The sequence below is a fragment of the Pan paniscus genome, chromosome 1 (genome assembly GCF_029289425.2).
Source record: "Pan paniscus chromosome 1, NHGRI_mPanPan1-v2.0_pri, whole genome shotgun sequence".
Taxonomy (NCBI): Eukaryota; Metazoa; Chordata; class Mammalia; order Primates; family Hominidae; genus Pan; species Pan paniscus.
Window position 1 is genome coordinate 151,067,577 of NC_073249.2, and position 17,698 is coordinate 151,085,274.

A 17,698-nucleotide genomic window follows, 5' to 3' on the forward strand; every position below is an offset into this window, starting at 1 on the left:
AATATTTTTCATAAAAGAATACAAGAATTAACACCTTCACTACTTGTCTTTCAGAAACATGGAAAAATAACTAAGCCAATTGTATTTTTCAATAATTCGTATTTATAACATTAAATAATATTGATTTACCTGATTGAAGTCCAAAAAATAGTTCCTCATCTTGAAGTAGTTCTTGAACACAATCTAATCTCATGTTAATGGTTTCAATATCAACTAGAGGCTCTAATATATTAGAACGAAGTCGTCTACTCCCTCCAGGAGTCTTAGTATAATTTAGAACACCAAAGAGAGTGTGATTATTCCTTTCAAAACACAAGAAATGTCAGTAAGAATACAAAGAAAAACGCAAGAAAATTTCATTTCACTTTGTAATTAAATAATCCTATAATCTACAGCAATGATTCTTTTTTTTTTCTTCTTTTTTGAAACGGAGTCTCGCTCTCTCTCCCAGTATGGAGTACAGTGGCGCGATCTCAGCTCACTGTAAGCTCCGCCTCCAGGGTTCACGCCATTCTCCTGCCTCAGCTTCCCGAGTAGCTGGGACTACAGGCGCCCGCCACCACGCCCAGCTAATTTTTTGTATTTTTAGTAGAGACAGGGTTTCACCTTGTTAGCCAGGATGGTCTCCATCTCCTGACCTTGTGATCCGCCTGCCTTGGCCTCCCAAAGTGCTGGGATTACAGGCGTGAGCCACCACGCCTGGCCAGCAATGATTCTTAAACTTTACTGTGCATACAATTACATGAATTTCTAATTCAGTAGGTCTAAGAAAAAGCATGAGGTTCTACATTTTGGGCCAGGCACCGTTGCTCACACCTATAATCTCAACGACACTCTGGGAGGCCAAGGCAGGAGGAATACTTGAACTCGGGAGTTCAAGACCAGCATGGACAACATAGTGAGACCCCGTGTCTACAAAAAACTAAAAATTAACTGGACAGGGTGGCACAGGCCTTTAGTCCCAGTTACTCAGGAGGCTGAGATGGGAGGATTGCTTGAGCCCAGGAGGTCAAGGCTGCAGTGAACCATACTTGCACCACTGTATTCCAGTGTGGAGACAGAGTGAGATCTTGTCTCAAAAAAAGTTTTTAGATATATTTTGATTTTTTGAAGGGATTTTTGTGTCTCTATTTCCTTCAGTTCTCCTCTGATCTTAGTTATTTTTTGCAGTCCGCTAGCTTTTGAATATGTTTGCTCTTGCTTCTCTAGTTCTTTTAATTGTGATGTTAGGGTGTCAATTTTAGATCTTTCCTGCTTTCTCTTGTGGGCATTTAGTGCTATAAATTTCCCTCTACACACTGCTTTGAATGTGTCCCAGAGATTCTGGTATGTTGTGTCTTTGTTCTCGTTGGTTTCAAAGAACATCTTTATTTCTGCCTTCATTTCGTTATGTACCCAGTAGTCATTCAGGAGCAGGTTGTTCAGTTTCTATGTAGTTGAGCAGTTTTGAGTAAGTTTCTTAATCCTGAGTTCCAGTTTGATTGCACTGTGGTCTGAGAGACAGTTGGTTATAATTTCTGTTCTTTTACATTTGATGAAGAGTGCTTTACTTCCAACTATGTGGTCAATTTTGGAATAGGTGTGGTGTGGTGCTGAAAAGAATGTATGTTCTGTTGATTTGGGGTGGAGAGTTCTGTAGATGTCTATTACATCCGCTTGGTGCAGAGCTGAGTTCAGTTCCTGGATATCCTTGTTAACTTTCTGTCTCGTTGATCTGTCTAATGTTGACAGTGGGGTGTTAAAGTCTCCCATTATTATTCTGTGGGAGTATAAGTCTCTTTGTAGGTCTCTAAGGACTTGCTTTATGAATCTGGGTGCTCCTGTATTGGGTGCATATATATTTAGGATAGTTAGCACTTCTTGTTGAATTGATCCCTTTACCATTATGTAATGGCCTTCTTTGTCTCTTTTGATCTTTGTTGTGAATTCAGGAGCTGGTTTTTTGAAAAGATCAACAAAATTGATAGACCACTAGCAAGACTAATAAAGAAGAAAAGAGAGAAGAATCAAATAGATGCAATAAAAAATGATAAAGGGGATATCACCACCGATCCCACAGAAATACAAACTACCATCAGAGAATACTATAAACACCTCTATGCAAATAAACTAGAAAATCTAGAAGAAATGGATAAATTCCTGGACGCATACACCCTCCCAAGACTAAACCAGGAAGAAGTTGAATCTCTGAATAGACCAATAACAGGCTCTGAAATTGAGGCAATAATTAATAGCTTACCAACCAAAAAATGTCCAGGACCAGATGGATTCACAGCCAAATTCTACCAGAGGTACAAGGAGGAGCTGGTACCATTCCTTCTGAAACTATTCCAATCAACAGAAAAAGAGGGAATCCTCCCTAACTCATTTTATGAGGATATATTTTGAACAAGCTCCCATATATGCTATTGGTCAATGAACTACACTTTAACAAGGATGAATAGAATCTCCTTGCACTTTATGACTTCTTTTATAGATCAGTTACAATATTCACACTAATATAAAGTTTTCTAGTCTATTTATTCCATCCATAATAGCAAGATATTAATAATATATCCTTAAGGGTGGAGGGGCTTTTATATTGTTAAAATAAATATTTACTATAATGATCTTGTTCTGATGACAAGTACAAGACAATTTCATAATTCCTAGGTGATTTATAAAGAAATGAGCTACTCTAAAGAATGCTGGTCAGGCATGGTGGTGCATGCCTGTATTCCCAGCACTTTGGGAGGCAGAGGCATGTGGATCACTTGAGGTTAGGAGTTCAAGACCAGCCTGGCCAACATGGTGAAACCCCATCTCTACTGAAAAAAAAAAATACAAAAATTAGCCAGGTATAGTGGCAGGCACCTGTAATCCCAGCTTCTCAGGAGGCTGAGCCATAAGAATCACTTGAACCCGGGAGGCGGAGGTTGCAGTGAGCCGAGACTGCGCCACTGCACTCCAGCCTGGGCTACAAAGTGAGACTCTGTCTAAAACAAACAAAAACAAAGAAACAAAAAAATGCATTTAGTTGGACTATTTATTAGACAACTTCATATAATACATGTAAAAAGTCTGATTCATTTTAATATTTAACAAATACTTTTTGAGCCCTTATGGTATTCAAAACTCTATGCTAAACACTGGGCATACAAGACGGACATGATTCCTGTCTTCACAGACCTTACAGCCTAATGGCGATTGCCAATAACTTTTAATTTATTTATTTATTTATTTATTTATTTATTTAGACAGAGTCTTGCTCTGTTGCACAGGCTGGAGTACAGCAGCACTATCTAGGCTCACTGCTACCTCTGCCTCCAGGGCTCAAGTGATTCTCATGCCTCAGCCTCCTGAGTAGCTGGGATTACAGGTGTGCCACTATGCTGGCTAAATTTTGTATTTTTGGTAAAGACAGGGTTTCACCATGGCGACCAGGCTGGTCTCAAACTCCTGGCCTCAAGTGATCCACCCACGTTGGCCTGCCCAGGGTGCTGGGATTACAGGCATGAGCCACCGCACTCAGCCATTGCCAATAACTTTTGTCAGTTTACTGGCCGTGACTGAAGACAAGACAAAGAGCAAGGGGAAATAAACAATAAAAACAATAAACTCATAATCATATCAAGAAAATAATTTTAGGTACAGAAACAGCTAAAAAAACCAAAAACAGGCCGGGCACGGTGGCTTACACCTGTAATCCCAGCACTTTAGGAGGCCGAGGCGGGTGGATCATGAGGTCAGGAGATCAAGACCATCCTGGCTAACACAGTGAGACCCCGTCCCTACTAAAAATACAAAAAAAAAAATTAGCTGGGCATGATGGTGGGCGCCTGTAGTCCCAGCTACTTGGGAGGCTGAGGCAGGAGAATGGCGTGAACCCTGGAGGCAGAGCTTGCAGTGAGCCGAGATTGCACCACTGCACTCCAGCCTGGGCAACAGAGTGAGACTCCATCTCAAAAAAAAAAAAAAAAAAAAACGGAATATACAGAGAAGGACCAGGGTGGTTGCTTTAGTTAGGTTAAGAAAGACTTCCCCATGAATTTGACAGTAGAGTTGAGAACTGAATGATTAAAAAAGAAGGCAGCAATGCAAAGATGACGATGGGATGGGAATCATGACAACAATAATGAGGACAGCTAACATAAAATGATACTTAGTATGTACCCAGAATTGTTCTAAGCATTTTAAATGTATTAACTTGTTTAATTCTAATAACCATGTTATGAGATAGGCACTATTATTGGCCACATCATTTTACAACAGAAGTAACTTAAGAACAAGGAAATTAGGTAACTTGTCCAAGATTTCCAAGCAAGTAGCATAGCAGCAATTTAAGCCCAGGAAGTCTGGCTCCAGAACAAAAAGTAGATCAAGGTTAGTGGAGCTTTGCAAGTGGGGGTAAGAATAGAGAGAGATGAATGAAGAAGTTGATAGAGGCCAGGACACAGAAGTCCTTATAGGCCAAAGAGTCTGGATTCTATTGTAAATGTAAGGAGAGCCACTCGAAGGTTTTCAGCAGAAGAGTTACAAGATCTGATTTCTGGATTAAAAGGATATCACAGTATGACTACTATTAATATGTTGAGAATAAACTATAGGAAGGTAAGAAGAGGGCAGAAAGAAAAGCTAGGAGGCTATTATAGTAGTCTATGCTAAAGATGATAGAGGTTTGGGTTAGGGTAGTAGCCTTAGAAATGGTGACAAGTGATCCAGAACTGGTATATACACTGAAGGCTAGATCAAGAGGATTTTCTGATGGATCAAATCTGAGGTGTGAAAGGAGAGGAAACAAGAATGACTTTTAAGATTTAGTCATCATTCTACCAGATTTCTGTCATACCCATTTAAACAAATTTGTAGGGAACTACTCATATCAACTGGCTGTGGGGGGGGGGTGCGTCTCCTATCACATGTACATTTTTTTTTTTGAGAACTTATTTCTAAAAGGAGGTAAGGGGCACACATAAACCTCCCATTTGTTATAGAAATCAATGGATGTAATACTGCACTGAACAGGCAGCAAGCCTATGGAAGCATTGGAGCTATTCAGATAGTTCAGTACGTAGAATATTCATCTTTTAACCTGAGGTTTCTTTCATTTAAGTCTGTGAAAAGACTTTTCAATTGTTCCTTTCAACTATAATACTAACTCCTGGAGATCAGATATTCTATCATTTAAGTATCTGTATCCCTAATATATGGCAGGAAGTCAAACAATGTTTGACAATGATAAAGTGTGAAACATGACAAGGTAAAACTGAATATAAAATACTTTGTAATAACTACCAGGCTTGGTCATTGACTTTCTATGCCATGATAACATAGGATATCATAGAAAGTCAAAGACAGAGTAATTTTAACCTATAACCTAATGGATGTGAAGTGGTATCTAACTGTGGTTTTGATTTGTAGTTCCCTAGTGACTAGTAAAGTTGAGCATCTTTTCAGGTACTTACTGGCCATTTGTTTACCTTCTTTGTGAAAATGTCTATTAAGTTCCTTTACCCAGCTCTGAACTGGGTTGTTTTTTGTTATTCAGTACAAATATCTTTTTAAAACTTGATTTTGGTGAAACATCTGACCAGTTCAGCAAAAACAGTACAATGATTTAAAACATGCTTACTTAATATTTCTCCACCATTAGCTGGGCATGGCAGTTTGTGCCCATAGTTTCAGCTACTTGGGAGGCTGAGGCAGGACAATCATTTGAGCCCAGGAGTTTGAGACCAGCCTGGACAAAATAGCAAGACCCTACCTCTTAAATAAAATTCTCCATCAAATAATTCAAAGAAGTTTAGGCTGAGAGCAGTAGCTCACAGCTGTAATCCCAGCACTTTGGGAGGCTGAGGCAGGTGGATAATTTGAGATCCAGAATTTGAGACCAGCCTGGCCAATATGGTGAAACCCTGTCTCTACTAAAAATAGAAAAATTAGCTAGGCATGGTGGCACATGCCTGTAGTGCCAGCTACTTGGGAGGCTGAGACAGAAGAATTGCTTGAACCTGGGAGGCAGAGGTTGCAGTGAGCTGAGATCGCACCACTGCACTCCAGCCTGGGCAACAAGAGCAAAACTCCATCTCAAAATTAAAAAAAAAAAAAAAGAACTTTAAAGTTACCATTAATAGAAAAAAATATATATACCGATATATTTTATAAGAATAAAATGGATGATCTTACCTACAGTCTTGATTATTAATTAACAATTCAAGGTTTTGGGCTGATGATGAATCTATCATGGCTGTCTGTTCACTACCCTGGAAACAAATCTTCAGTGATTTTGGTGCATAAACTGAATTTTGAATAAATTCAACATATTTTAACAAAGCTGCAACAGCTGCAAGGCAGTAATACCTAAAAGATGACCAATAATACATCACTATAAGTCTTTAATATAAAAAATTATCTATTTCCCCTTAAGAAAAATTATAAATATTTGCATAGCATTGCTTAAACTCAAAAGGAAAAGGTACACCAGGTATTTCATATTTTTGAAAACTAGGTAAATAACCTCTAAATCATAAAAATGAATGAAAATAAATAATTTCAAGTATTAATTTCAAGTTCAAGTCTGACACTTAAGGGACTTTAAATTCCGATAAATCTGTGTTAGGAGATAACATTCAATCAAAGGTAATTTGCATCAATTTTTGATGTACCATTCTAAGTATTCAAATAATGTTAGGAAAGTCTGATACTTTATTTATTTATTTATTTTGAGACAGGGTCTAGCTCTGTCAACCAGGCTGGGGTACAGTGGTGTGATCTCGGCTCACTGCAACCTCCACCTCCCAGGCTCAAGCAATACTCCTGCCTCAGCCTCCCAAGTAGCTAGGATGACAGTCATGCACCACCATAACCAGGTAATTTTTGTATTTTTGGTAGAGATGGGGTTTTGCCATGTTGCTGAGGCTGGTCTCAAACTCCTTGGCCTCCCGAAGTGCTGGGATTTCAGGCATGAGTCACTGTGCCCAGCCTGGAAAAATCCGGTACTTTAACGGTAGAATCAGATCTCAATGTACAGAGAAGTATGTTATGATCTCAGTGAGAATAATGATTGTTATTAACTGAGTAAACAGGTAATCCAACCTGACTCAAAGAAAGTATCTATTTCGTATGTTCTAGGAAATATGTGTTCCAAAAATACCATTCTCTGTCTCATGCTGAATCTTTTGGGAGTAAAGACAGAAAGAAACAGGAACACAGCTTTACCTGTGTTTTACTTCTATGCCCTCACATTTCCAGTTTACTGTAGCTACTTGAGCTTTTCACTCCAAAGTAAAGTGAGTAGCAACCATTAGGTCAATAGCTTATGACTAATTTGGAGAAATTCTATATAAATTAAGTTAGCAATATATGCCTTGTGTATAAATTTTGGTCAACTATTTCACTATTTCAATAATTACTATGTATTATGAACCAGGTAATTTTCCAGGTGGTAGGAATGCAGCAGAGAACAAAACAGACAAAAGTCCCTGCCCTTGTGGAACTCACACTGGAGATTTATTTACTTTCCTTAAGTTATAACTTACTTGATATGATATTGGTAGCTGTGGGCTAGTAAAAAAATAAATAAATATATAACTTACTTGGACTGAACCTCCATTAGGACAGTGCTGAATTCTGCTATGCATAACTGTTCAATGTACTCTAATCCTTTTGTTTCATTGAAGTATTTCCTTTGGATAGTAGTGAAATTAACATTCTGAAAAGAAGTTTTAATTTCAAAATAAAGTTTGAAGTGCCATGCGCTTGCCCAAAACTGCTTTCTTAAACACATGCTAGGTAAGTGGCTTAAATATTGTATAAAAATTTCAACATTTAAATAAGAACTTTTCTTAGTTATTTCTATAAAAAGAATGATTATCCTTGCTAAGTGAATTATAGTACAGTTTGTACCTCTTATTAGACCTTACTCTTATGAGATTTAATGGAATATGTTAGATACAATAATAAAAAATAAACATGACAGTCTATGCCTTTTAGTAATCTTTTGTATAGAAATAACCTTTCACAGTTTTATATTCATCTTTCCATAGTCTATCATAATTGAGAAAGGGTAGATTCTTATATGCCCCAGGTGAAAAGATGAAAACACCAATTCTACCTATCTATGATATACTGTTTATATAAAGTGAATTGAATTTATTTAGAACAAAGAGAAAATTATAATCTTTTTGAGACAGGGTCTCACTCTGTTGCCCAGGCTGGAATACAGCGGCATGATCATAGCTCACTACAAATTTGAACTCCAGGGTACAAGCAATCTGTTTGCTTCATCCTCCTGAGTAGCTGGGACTACAGGCACACACCATTACATTTGGCTAATTTTTTTTTTTTTTTTAAGCAGAGATAAGTTCTCACTATGCTGCCCAGGCTGGTGTCAAACTCCTGGGCTCAAGTGATTCTCCCGCATTGGCCTCCCAAAGTGCTGGAATTACCAGTGTGAGACATCAGCACCCGGTTGATAATGGAACTTTTAAAAAGCATCAAGTTGTTAAGTAAAAGGTTTACCTCCTTTGAATAAAACTAATGGTTAAGAAAAGGTAATATTATATCAATGGACTATGTAAGCGCTGTTAAGAATGAAAAAATATCATGACCAAGTAGGGACATATCTTATTAACTCCAGTTTTCATATAAATAAAATTCTGAAAAGTCAAGTAACTTTTCTGATATTATACAGTTGATCTGTGCCAAAGCTGAGACTCAAATTTAGATTTCTTTGAAGTCCATTTTCCTTATACTTCATATTGCTTTTGATTTAATGCAGGTCTTTTTTTTTTCTTAAGAGAGGGGTCTCACTATGTTGCCCAAGCTAGATTTGAACTACTGGGCTCAAGTGATCCTCCCACCCTGGCCTCCCAAGTACCTGGGACTACAGGCACATGTCACTACACCTGGCTAATGAAGGTCTTCTTATGGTAAGTGTAGTCATAATAGTAATAATGATAATAATAATATCGAATATTCCCTCTGCTTAGAATACTTTTACCTCAAATACCTCCATGGCTTGCTCCCTCACTCCATTCAGAACTTTGCCCAAATGTAACCTTATCAATGAGGCCATCTCTGATTACCCTATGTAAAATATCAATTTTCTAGGAGGTTGGTATCTCCTATTGTCCCTAATTTACTGATGAAAAAAACTGAAGCTCCAAGAAGTTAAGTGTCTTGCACTAGGTCACATAGAGTCAAGATTTGAAACCGGGACAATCTGACTTCTCTATTCTTAAGCACTACGCTATACTGCCTTACTATTCAAATGTACTGAAATTATGTTGTTTTTGCCTTTGGAGGACTTATCCCCCATTCCATGTGATTCTGGAAGGCCTAGCTATCATAGTATTCTGTGTCCCACAGCAAAAGGATTAGTCAATTATAGTGTATCTACCCCCAGAAATAGTGATTACTCTAACGTGTGAGAAACTGAACAAAGCGGGATCAGTCAGCATCCTTCCCTGGAATTCACACATGGACACTGGAATAAAGAAATTATTTTCCCTCTGGGTTAGCTAAGCTGAGATGACATCAGCCTTGAGCCATTAGCAATCATCTTCTTAAATCTCACAGAAGTAAACTATCTGCAGTAGAAAAAGGATGATATGGGGAATGAGAGTAGTGATAAAGATGCTCTCTTTGACCAAACTCTACCTGGGCTACTATGAGCCTTCTTCTCAACTAAGCTTCCATCCGGCCTATAAAGACTTGAACGAAACACTAACATTGTTTCTAACTGCTTAAAGCCACATCCCTAGGATGACCTTAGCCTCTCATAAAGTGCCAGCCTAAGAAAACTCAGGCTGCCAAAAAAAATTTACTGTTTATTCCACTTAACACCTAAAAATAGGGTCCCTGTCTCCTATCCTCTGTGGGAGAATAGGAGCCTAACTTTGGTAAGTGCCAGTTAGCAAACCCAGATTTTTTGTTGTTGTTCTTTTGAGATGGAGTCTTGCTCTGTTGCCCAGGCTGGAGTGCAATGGCACAATCTCGGCTCGCTGCAACCTCCGCCTCCCAGGTTCAAGCGATTCTCCTGCCTCAGCTTCTTGAGTAGCTGGGACTACAGGCGCGTGCCACCAGGCCTGGCTAATTTTTTTGTATTTTTAGTAGAGATGGGGTTTCACCATGTTAGCCAGGATGGTCTCGATCTCCTGACCTTGTGATCCACCCTCCTCGGCCTCTGAAAGTGCTGGGATTACAGGCATGAGCCACCGCACCTGGTCTTACTTTTTGTTATAATAATTTTTCACTTCCCTGACTCTACTGAGCTTGTGCTTACTCCTCCTTATTCCCTTATTCTCCCATTAAAATGCCCAGTATAAACCGAAGTTCAATTCAGTCCACACTGGACTCTTTTCTCTGTTGCAACAGCATATTACTGATTAAAATATTTAGCTAGTGTTTGGCTTTGTTTACCTTTGACAGTAGGAACAGGATCTATTCAACCATTGACTTCCCAGTTACATAAGCCAATACATTTCCTTTTTTGCATAAGGTAGTTTACATTAGATTTCTCTTATTTATAACCAAAAGAATTATAAGGCCTAATCACAACAACAACAACAACAACAACAACAAAACATGAAAGTTGGAAAGGTATGGATAAATAGGCATAATGAAAAGAAGTATAAAGTTATAAATGAAAAAGAACAGATAAAGTGATTCGTCTAATAGAGACAATAGATTTAGAATAGGGACTATCTCTGGCAATGAGTCAAAGGCAGCTCATCTATACAGGAAATCCAAGAGCACCATGACAAATCTTATATGACTGCAGATGCTGAATATATTAGGAACAGGAAAGGAACTCATTGGACTCCAAACCCCAGCTTGGTTCCAAATGTGTTAAAGTAAAAGATAAGTCTAAAAACATAACAAAATATAGTATATTCTGAAAATAATTTGCATTCCTAAGGAATTATTCCAACTGCAATGCTGTCTACTTGGTTTGGAGCCACAGCCCCCATTCTTGTTGGGTAAGGTTCCACAGTGCTTACCCACTACAGTCCTACAGATAGACACTAGAGTAGCAGGCTAACTGGAAGGCAGTACATGTTATCAGGGGAAGCTGAAACAATTCTGTAATACAAATTAAATTCCCTATAGAAAAAGGTACTTGCTGATAGGTGCAATCCCCTAAGAACTTCAATTTCAACCAGTCTGACAGCACAATAAGTAGTTTCCAGGAAAATACATGTAAGGGAAACCTATGCTTTCTCTATGGGTCTGCCCCTTGTATACTCTGAGAAACTTTCTTATTACCTAAAACATTTTTTCTTTTGTTTGAAGTAGATCAGGGTGCCAAATCAAATAAGTAAATTCCCTATCATTTTTATTATCTGTATTAACAGTCCCTTAGATTAGGATTTGTATTTAGTGACTACTTTAGGACACTAAATATAAAGTTACTAAAATTATTGTTCTTTATAATGATATTATTAAGTAAATTTTAAATAAAGTGATTAGGGCCGGGCACAGTGACTCACTCATGCCTGTAATCCCAGCACTTTGGGAGGCCAAGGCAGACAGATCACTTGAGGTCAGGAGTTTGAAACTAGCCTGGCCAATATGGTGAAACCCCATCTCTACTAAAAATACAAAAATTAGCTGGGTGTGGTAACACACGCCTGTAGTCCCAGCTACTTGGGAGGCTGAGGCAGGAGAATCACTCGAACTCGGGAGCTGGAGGTTGCAGTAAGCCGAGATCACGCCCTTTCACTCCAGCCTGGGTGACAGAGTGAAACTCTGTCTCAAAAAAATAAATAATAAATAACAAATAAATAAATAAGTGATTAGATCTTGAATGTTACAAACAGTAAACACCACTTACCTTGAAATTTTCTGTGATCAGAGTGAACAACTTGGTGGAATTCCCCACAGCACAAGCAGTATTTGACATTATTATTTCCAAAGGTGATAAAATTTTAAGTTTAGTGATCACCTGAAATCATTTGAATAAACAATTTCTTAAATAAAGCTTAGGAAATAAAAAAGTTTCATATTTTTCTGAGATAAGTATTTAAAATTAATTCATAGATACACAAAATTATAACTGTCCTAATGATATATTTCAATTAAAATATGTTTCTAGCCGGGTGGGTTCACACCTGTAATCCCAGCACTTTGGGAGGCTGAGGTGGGCAGATCACTTGAGGCCAGGAGTTCAAGACCCACCTGGCCAACATGGTGAAACCCTGTCTCTACTAAAAAAAAAAAAAAAATACAAAAATTACCCGAGCATGGTGGTGCATGCCTGTAATCCCAGCTACTCAGGAGGCTGAGGCATGAGAATAGTTTGAGCCCAGGGGGCAAAGGTTGCAGTGAGCTGAGATCACACCAGGCACCTTTGCACGCCAGTCTAGGTGGCAGAGGGAAAATCTGTCTCAAAAACAAACAGACAAACAAACACCACCACCACCACCAATAACAACAAAATATATATGTATATATATTTCTAATGGTAGTATATTGAACATATATCTCCTATATAACTACTAACATAAAATGCTGTCATAAAATAGGCTATATTTTACTCACAATAGTTTCTAACAGCCTTAAGTTCAAAAATTAATTTGAACTTATCAAATATATATTCCCAAAATAAAATTGTTTTTAAATAAATTCTTATACTTAGTATTTTATCCAAATACTCTGTGAAAAATATAAATATATCCAATAAGGGTAACTATGGGCCAGGCGAGGTGGCTCACGCCTGTAATCTCAGCACTTTGGGAGGCCAAGGTGACTGCATCACTTGAGGTCAGGAGTTCACAACCAGCTTGGCCAACATGGTGAAACCCTGTCTCTACTAAAAATACAAAAATTAGCCAGGCTTGGTGGTGTGCACATGTAATCCCAGCTACTTGGGAGGCTGAGGCAGGCTGAGGCAGGAGAATTGCTTGAACCCGGAAGGCAGAGGTCGCAGTGAGTCAAGATTGTGCCACTGCACTCCAACCTGGGCAACAAAGTGAGACATTGTCTCCAAAAAAAAAAAAAAAAAAAAGGGTAACTATGGCAATACAATCAGTATGGCCACACTGGTACAGATTAACTGTTGAAAAGTACATAAACACAGATGAGAAACATCTGCCTTATGCCTTAGCTTTTCATAAAATAAGGTGTATTTCTTAGAACTATTCTAAACACAGAAATTCTCAATTTCTCTAACATTCCTTTTTTTAAAAAACTTTTTTCCTACTCTTTTGAAATTGTAAAAACGTATAAAATACCTACAGATGAAGTTAGTATGCAATACTAGTATCATTAAGGTTGTTAGGTATAATAAAAAATTAATTATTAGGAAAGGGAAGTCTACATACTGGAGGACCATAAAGAGGGACTAAAGGAAGAGAATTAAAAAATAATGAAACACTAGAAATAAAACACTAGATCACATCTTCAAAATAATAATTAACTAGGCTCGATGGCTCATGCCTATAATTCTAGCACTTTGGGAACCCAAGAGGCAATTCAACTTCTGAGGGGGCAGGATCACTCGAGTCTAAGGAATTTGAGACTAGCTTGGGTAACAGAGCAAGAGCCCATCTATACAAAAAAAATTTAAAAATCAGCTCTATGTGGTGGTGCATGCCTGTGGTCCCTGCTACTCAAGAGGCTGAGGTGGGAGGCTGCAGTGAGTCATGATCATGCTACTGCACTTCAGCCTAGGCAAAAGAGCAAGACCTTTTAAAAATAAAATAAAATAATAATTGAGTTAAATAACATAGAAATTAGGAGTAAACTATCTCTACCTGATAGATCATGCAAATTCCCATGACAATAGGCGAGTGGCCCAAATGAATGATGAGTGATATAAAATGAAGGCAAAATAAGAAGTGAAGGCAAGAAATTAAGTGGCTAAATTCTGACTGATCTAAGATACTAGTTTTCTTTACCTCTGAAAAAATAAAATTCAAATACAGTTCAGTAGAAATAACCCTCTGGAGTTAGCGTTATCATGGGTTTGGGCCATAATCCTGAAAGACACAATCTCAAATGCCATAATCCTGAATGTCAAAATCCCAAAAGAGCAAAATCCTTAAAGTCTAAAAATCCCCAGAACCCCAATACCAAAAGACCAAAATCCCAAAAACACAGTTCTGGAAGAAATAACTTCAAAAACAATTTTAAGACATTGATTTGCATTTTTAAAAGGGGATTTATTTGAGAAACATATAAAAACAGAACAGTACACTTCATAGGCCACTTCACACAATAAAATAGGCAATAATAACATTTTTGCAAGCATGAACACTTAAGTGTACTAATGACAGTCACACAGGTATAATAACAGTTATGAGCAGACAAATTGTATTCACAAAAAAATTAATCAAAAATTAGAAATTAGTCAAAAAGCAAAATGTATAAATGCATATCACTATGTTGGTAATTGTCTGCACCAAGCTTCATAAATATGGTCATCTGAAATACCACCAGGGACAACCTAAGTCTTTTGATGAGATAGATCAAAAACTTCTATGGGTCACCACATACACAGTTGCCTGAAGAGCTGAGATTTCAAGAAATAAATTTTATCTTTCACAAATAAATGATGTACAAAAAGGACATGTCCTCATTTATCAAAAAAATTTCAACATTTTTATGTATACGCACAATGCTTACACACAGTCAATGTTGTGATAATGAACTTCTGTGGAGTCAAATTCCTGATGTCCAAGGCAGCAGCAGAAGAGTCTGTCCCAGCTCTTAGAGAGAGACAAATTCAACTTCTGTATTTGCTCTCTCTGGGCCCTGGTCAACTGCAAGGTGCCCACCAACACTAAGGGCAGATTTTCACCACCTAGTCCACTTAGACTCACACACTAATCTCCTCTGGAAGCAACCTTACAGACACAGCCCAAATAATGCTTTACTAGGTATTTTTTTAATACAGTCAAGTTGTCACCTATACTTAAATCCACAAGTCTATCCCTTGCCAATTTGGCACCCCATGCATCTCCTTAAACCATACCTAATTTCCAAATAAAATAATAAGGTACTAGTTCAGCCTAATATGATGCATCTAACATGATGCAACTATCTTGTGTACAACCAAAAACGCATTAATCCCTTCCCTAGAATTAAGCTTTCAGGATTTCAACATTAAGGATTTTGATCTTTCAAGATTTGAACATCGGGATTATGGCATTTGGGATTGTGTCTTTAAGGATTATGATCAGTACCACATTATCACATATATTACCTTTGGAATAAATCCAGAAATTATTAATTTGAAGATGTTAATTTTAGAAACTAACAATAGCTTATTTAAATAACAGTAAAACACATTCTTTTTGGACAAAATATATTTAAAAAATAAAAATCAGATATAAGACAATTTTATTTTAATTCAGAGTATTTACATTGACATAATAATGAATAACCTTTATTCTACCAAAAAGTAAACAAATTGGGAAGGCACTGACTTTAAACTCTAGATACTGCCTAACAGAGCAACCATTTTCTAGAATTATTAATACTTACCTTTGCATATGTTGTGTTGTCTGCAAACTGGGATAGTATAATTTGGGGGTTTTTTAAATCAATACTTGCCATTCCTATTTCACCTCTGGCAAGTCCTCTCCCTTCTACAACAGCTACAATAACTGATGGGGAGTATGCAGAAATCGCAGATGAGGATGAAGCTGTAAATTTTTAAATAAAGAAAAGATATAAACATTGATAATAATCATTTCTTTTTTTTTTAATTTTTTTTTTGTTTTGAGATGGAGTTTTGCTCTTGTTGCCTAGGCTGGAGTGCAATGGCGTGATCTCAGCTCACCACAACCTACGCCTCCTGGATTCAAGCGATTCTCCTGCCTCAGCCTCCCAAGTGGCTGGGATTACAGGCATGCGCCACTATACCCGGCTAATTTTTGTATTTTTAGTAGAGACAGGGTTTCGCCATGTTAGTCAGGCTGGTCTCGAACTTCTGACCTCAGGTAATCCACCCACCTCAGCTTCCCAAAGTGCTGGGAATACAGGCATGAGCCACCACACCCAGCCTGATAATAATCATTTCTAATTCTTTCACATAAGATCTTAAAGCATATCTAGTCTAGGACATGGCTACTGTATTAACAGACAAGGAAATAACCATGTTTTTCTCATCAAAAAATAACTTTTCATTACTAGACCAAATAAAAATGTTAATTCTCAGAGTATTTTGCCAAAACTTGACTTCACAATTAGAGATAACAAATTTTAAATTGTTTTATTTTCTATTTTATTGGAATGGAGTCATAAAAGGACTTGGGGTCAGAAAACAGATTATTTACCTTATTCCATCATTTAAAAGCTATTTGGAGGTTGAGCGTGGTGGCTCAACCTTGTAATCCCAGTACTTTGGGAGGCCGAGGTGGGTGGATCACCTGAGGTCAGGAGTTTGAGACCAGTCTGTCCAACATGGCAAAACCCCATCTCTACTAAAAATACAAAAATTAGCCAGGTGTGGTGGCTTGCGCCTGTAATCTCAGCTACTGGGGGGGCTGAGGCAAGAGAATTGCTTGAAACTGGGAGGTGGAGGTTGCAGTGAGCCGAGATTGTGCCACTGCACTCCAGCCTGGGTGACAGAGTGAGACTCCGTCTCAAAAAAATAAAAAAATAAAATAACAGCTATTTGGGGCTGGGCATGGCGGCCCACCTGCAATCCTGGCACTTGGGAAGGCCAAGGTGGGAGGATTACTTGAGCCCAGGAGTTTGAGACCAGCCTGGACAACATAACAAGATGTCAGCTCTACAAAAGAAACTGAAAAATAGTTGGGTGTGGTGGCGTGTACCTCCACGGTCCCAGCTACTGAGGAGGCTGAGATGGGAGGCTTGCTTGAGCCCAGAAGGTTGAGTTTGCAGTGAGCTGTGTTCACGCCACTGCACTCCAGCCTGGGTGACAGAGCAAGAACTTCTCAAAAAAAAAAAAAAAGATTAAGCATTATATAACTATGAATTCCAATTATGAGATATCTGTGTAATGTGGAAATTAAAATTATAATAAAATATCCAACATTTATTAAGTGCTTACTAAGTGTCAAGAATGTTCTAAGTTCTTTAATTAGTTTAACTCACATAATTGTTACAACAATCCTATCAAATAGACACCATTATTTTTCTCCACTTAGTTATAAGGAGACTGAGGCATGAATGTAACTGGTAGAGACAGCATTTGCACCCAGGCAGTCTAGCTCCACAGCTGGTGCTATGAACCATTACATACATTACTGATTTTGAGATCTGTGCCTTACAAACTATGAATGCTCAGGTAAATTTTTTAAACTTTTAAAGCTACCATTTCTTCATCCATAAACTAGAAATACCAACTTTTCCACAAGATTATTATAAGAATTAATGCAATCATATAGAAGTGTTTTATAAAGTATATAAAATTACTCAAATATAGGGCATATGAAAAAAGTCAGACTAAAAATTTTTTTCTTTGTTTTTTTTTCCAGACTAAAAATTTCTAAAATTTTATTTTCAAAGAAGCAAACTAGTCTTTTGTTCCCTTGTCAACCTTTTAATTAACTCCTTTTCCTCCCTCTTTTCCCTCCCTGACCTGGATTCATTTCTTCTTCCATTCTTCTATTAAAATGCCCACAAAAAGAATATTTATGCTATCTGAGTCAGCAGTAAACTTAAGGATTCACTTAAAAATCTACGTGTTCAGGTCTCAGAAACCTTTTCCCCATGAACGTAATGTTATAATTGGTGGTTAAGTTTA

The 17,698-nt window shown here is 37.7% G+C and overlaps 1 protein-coding gene across 4 annotated transcripts in view; it reads right to left on the reverse strand.

Moving 5' to 3' along the window:
• The window catches only part of MSH4 (mutS homolog 4), a 121,590-nt gene that overhangs the window by 92,739 nt on the left and 11,153 nt on the right, over nucleotides 1-17,698 (reverse strand). For all 4 annotated transcript variants that reach the window (XM_055117145.2, XM_003830571.5, XM_055117143.2 and 1 more), the window contains exons 3-7: nucleotides 15,469-15,629; nucleotides 11,816-11,926; nucleotides 7,575-7,690; nucleotides 6,166-6,339; nucleotides 130-302 (exon numbers count right to left, since the gene is read on the reverse strand). In XM_055117145.2, the coding sequence (XP_054973120.1) occupies nucleotides 130-302; nucleotides 6,166-6,339; nucleotides 7,575-7,690; nucleotides 11,816-11,926; nucleotides 15,469-15,629 (735 nt within the window). The remainder of the gene's footprint in view (nucleotides 1-129; nucleotides 303-6,165; nucleotides 6,340-7,574; nucleotides 7,691-11,815; nucleotides 11,927-15,468; nucleotides 15,630-17,698) is intronic.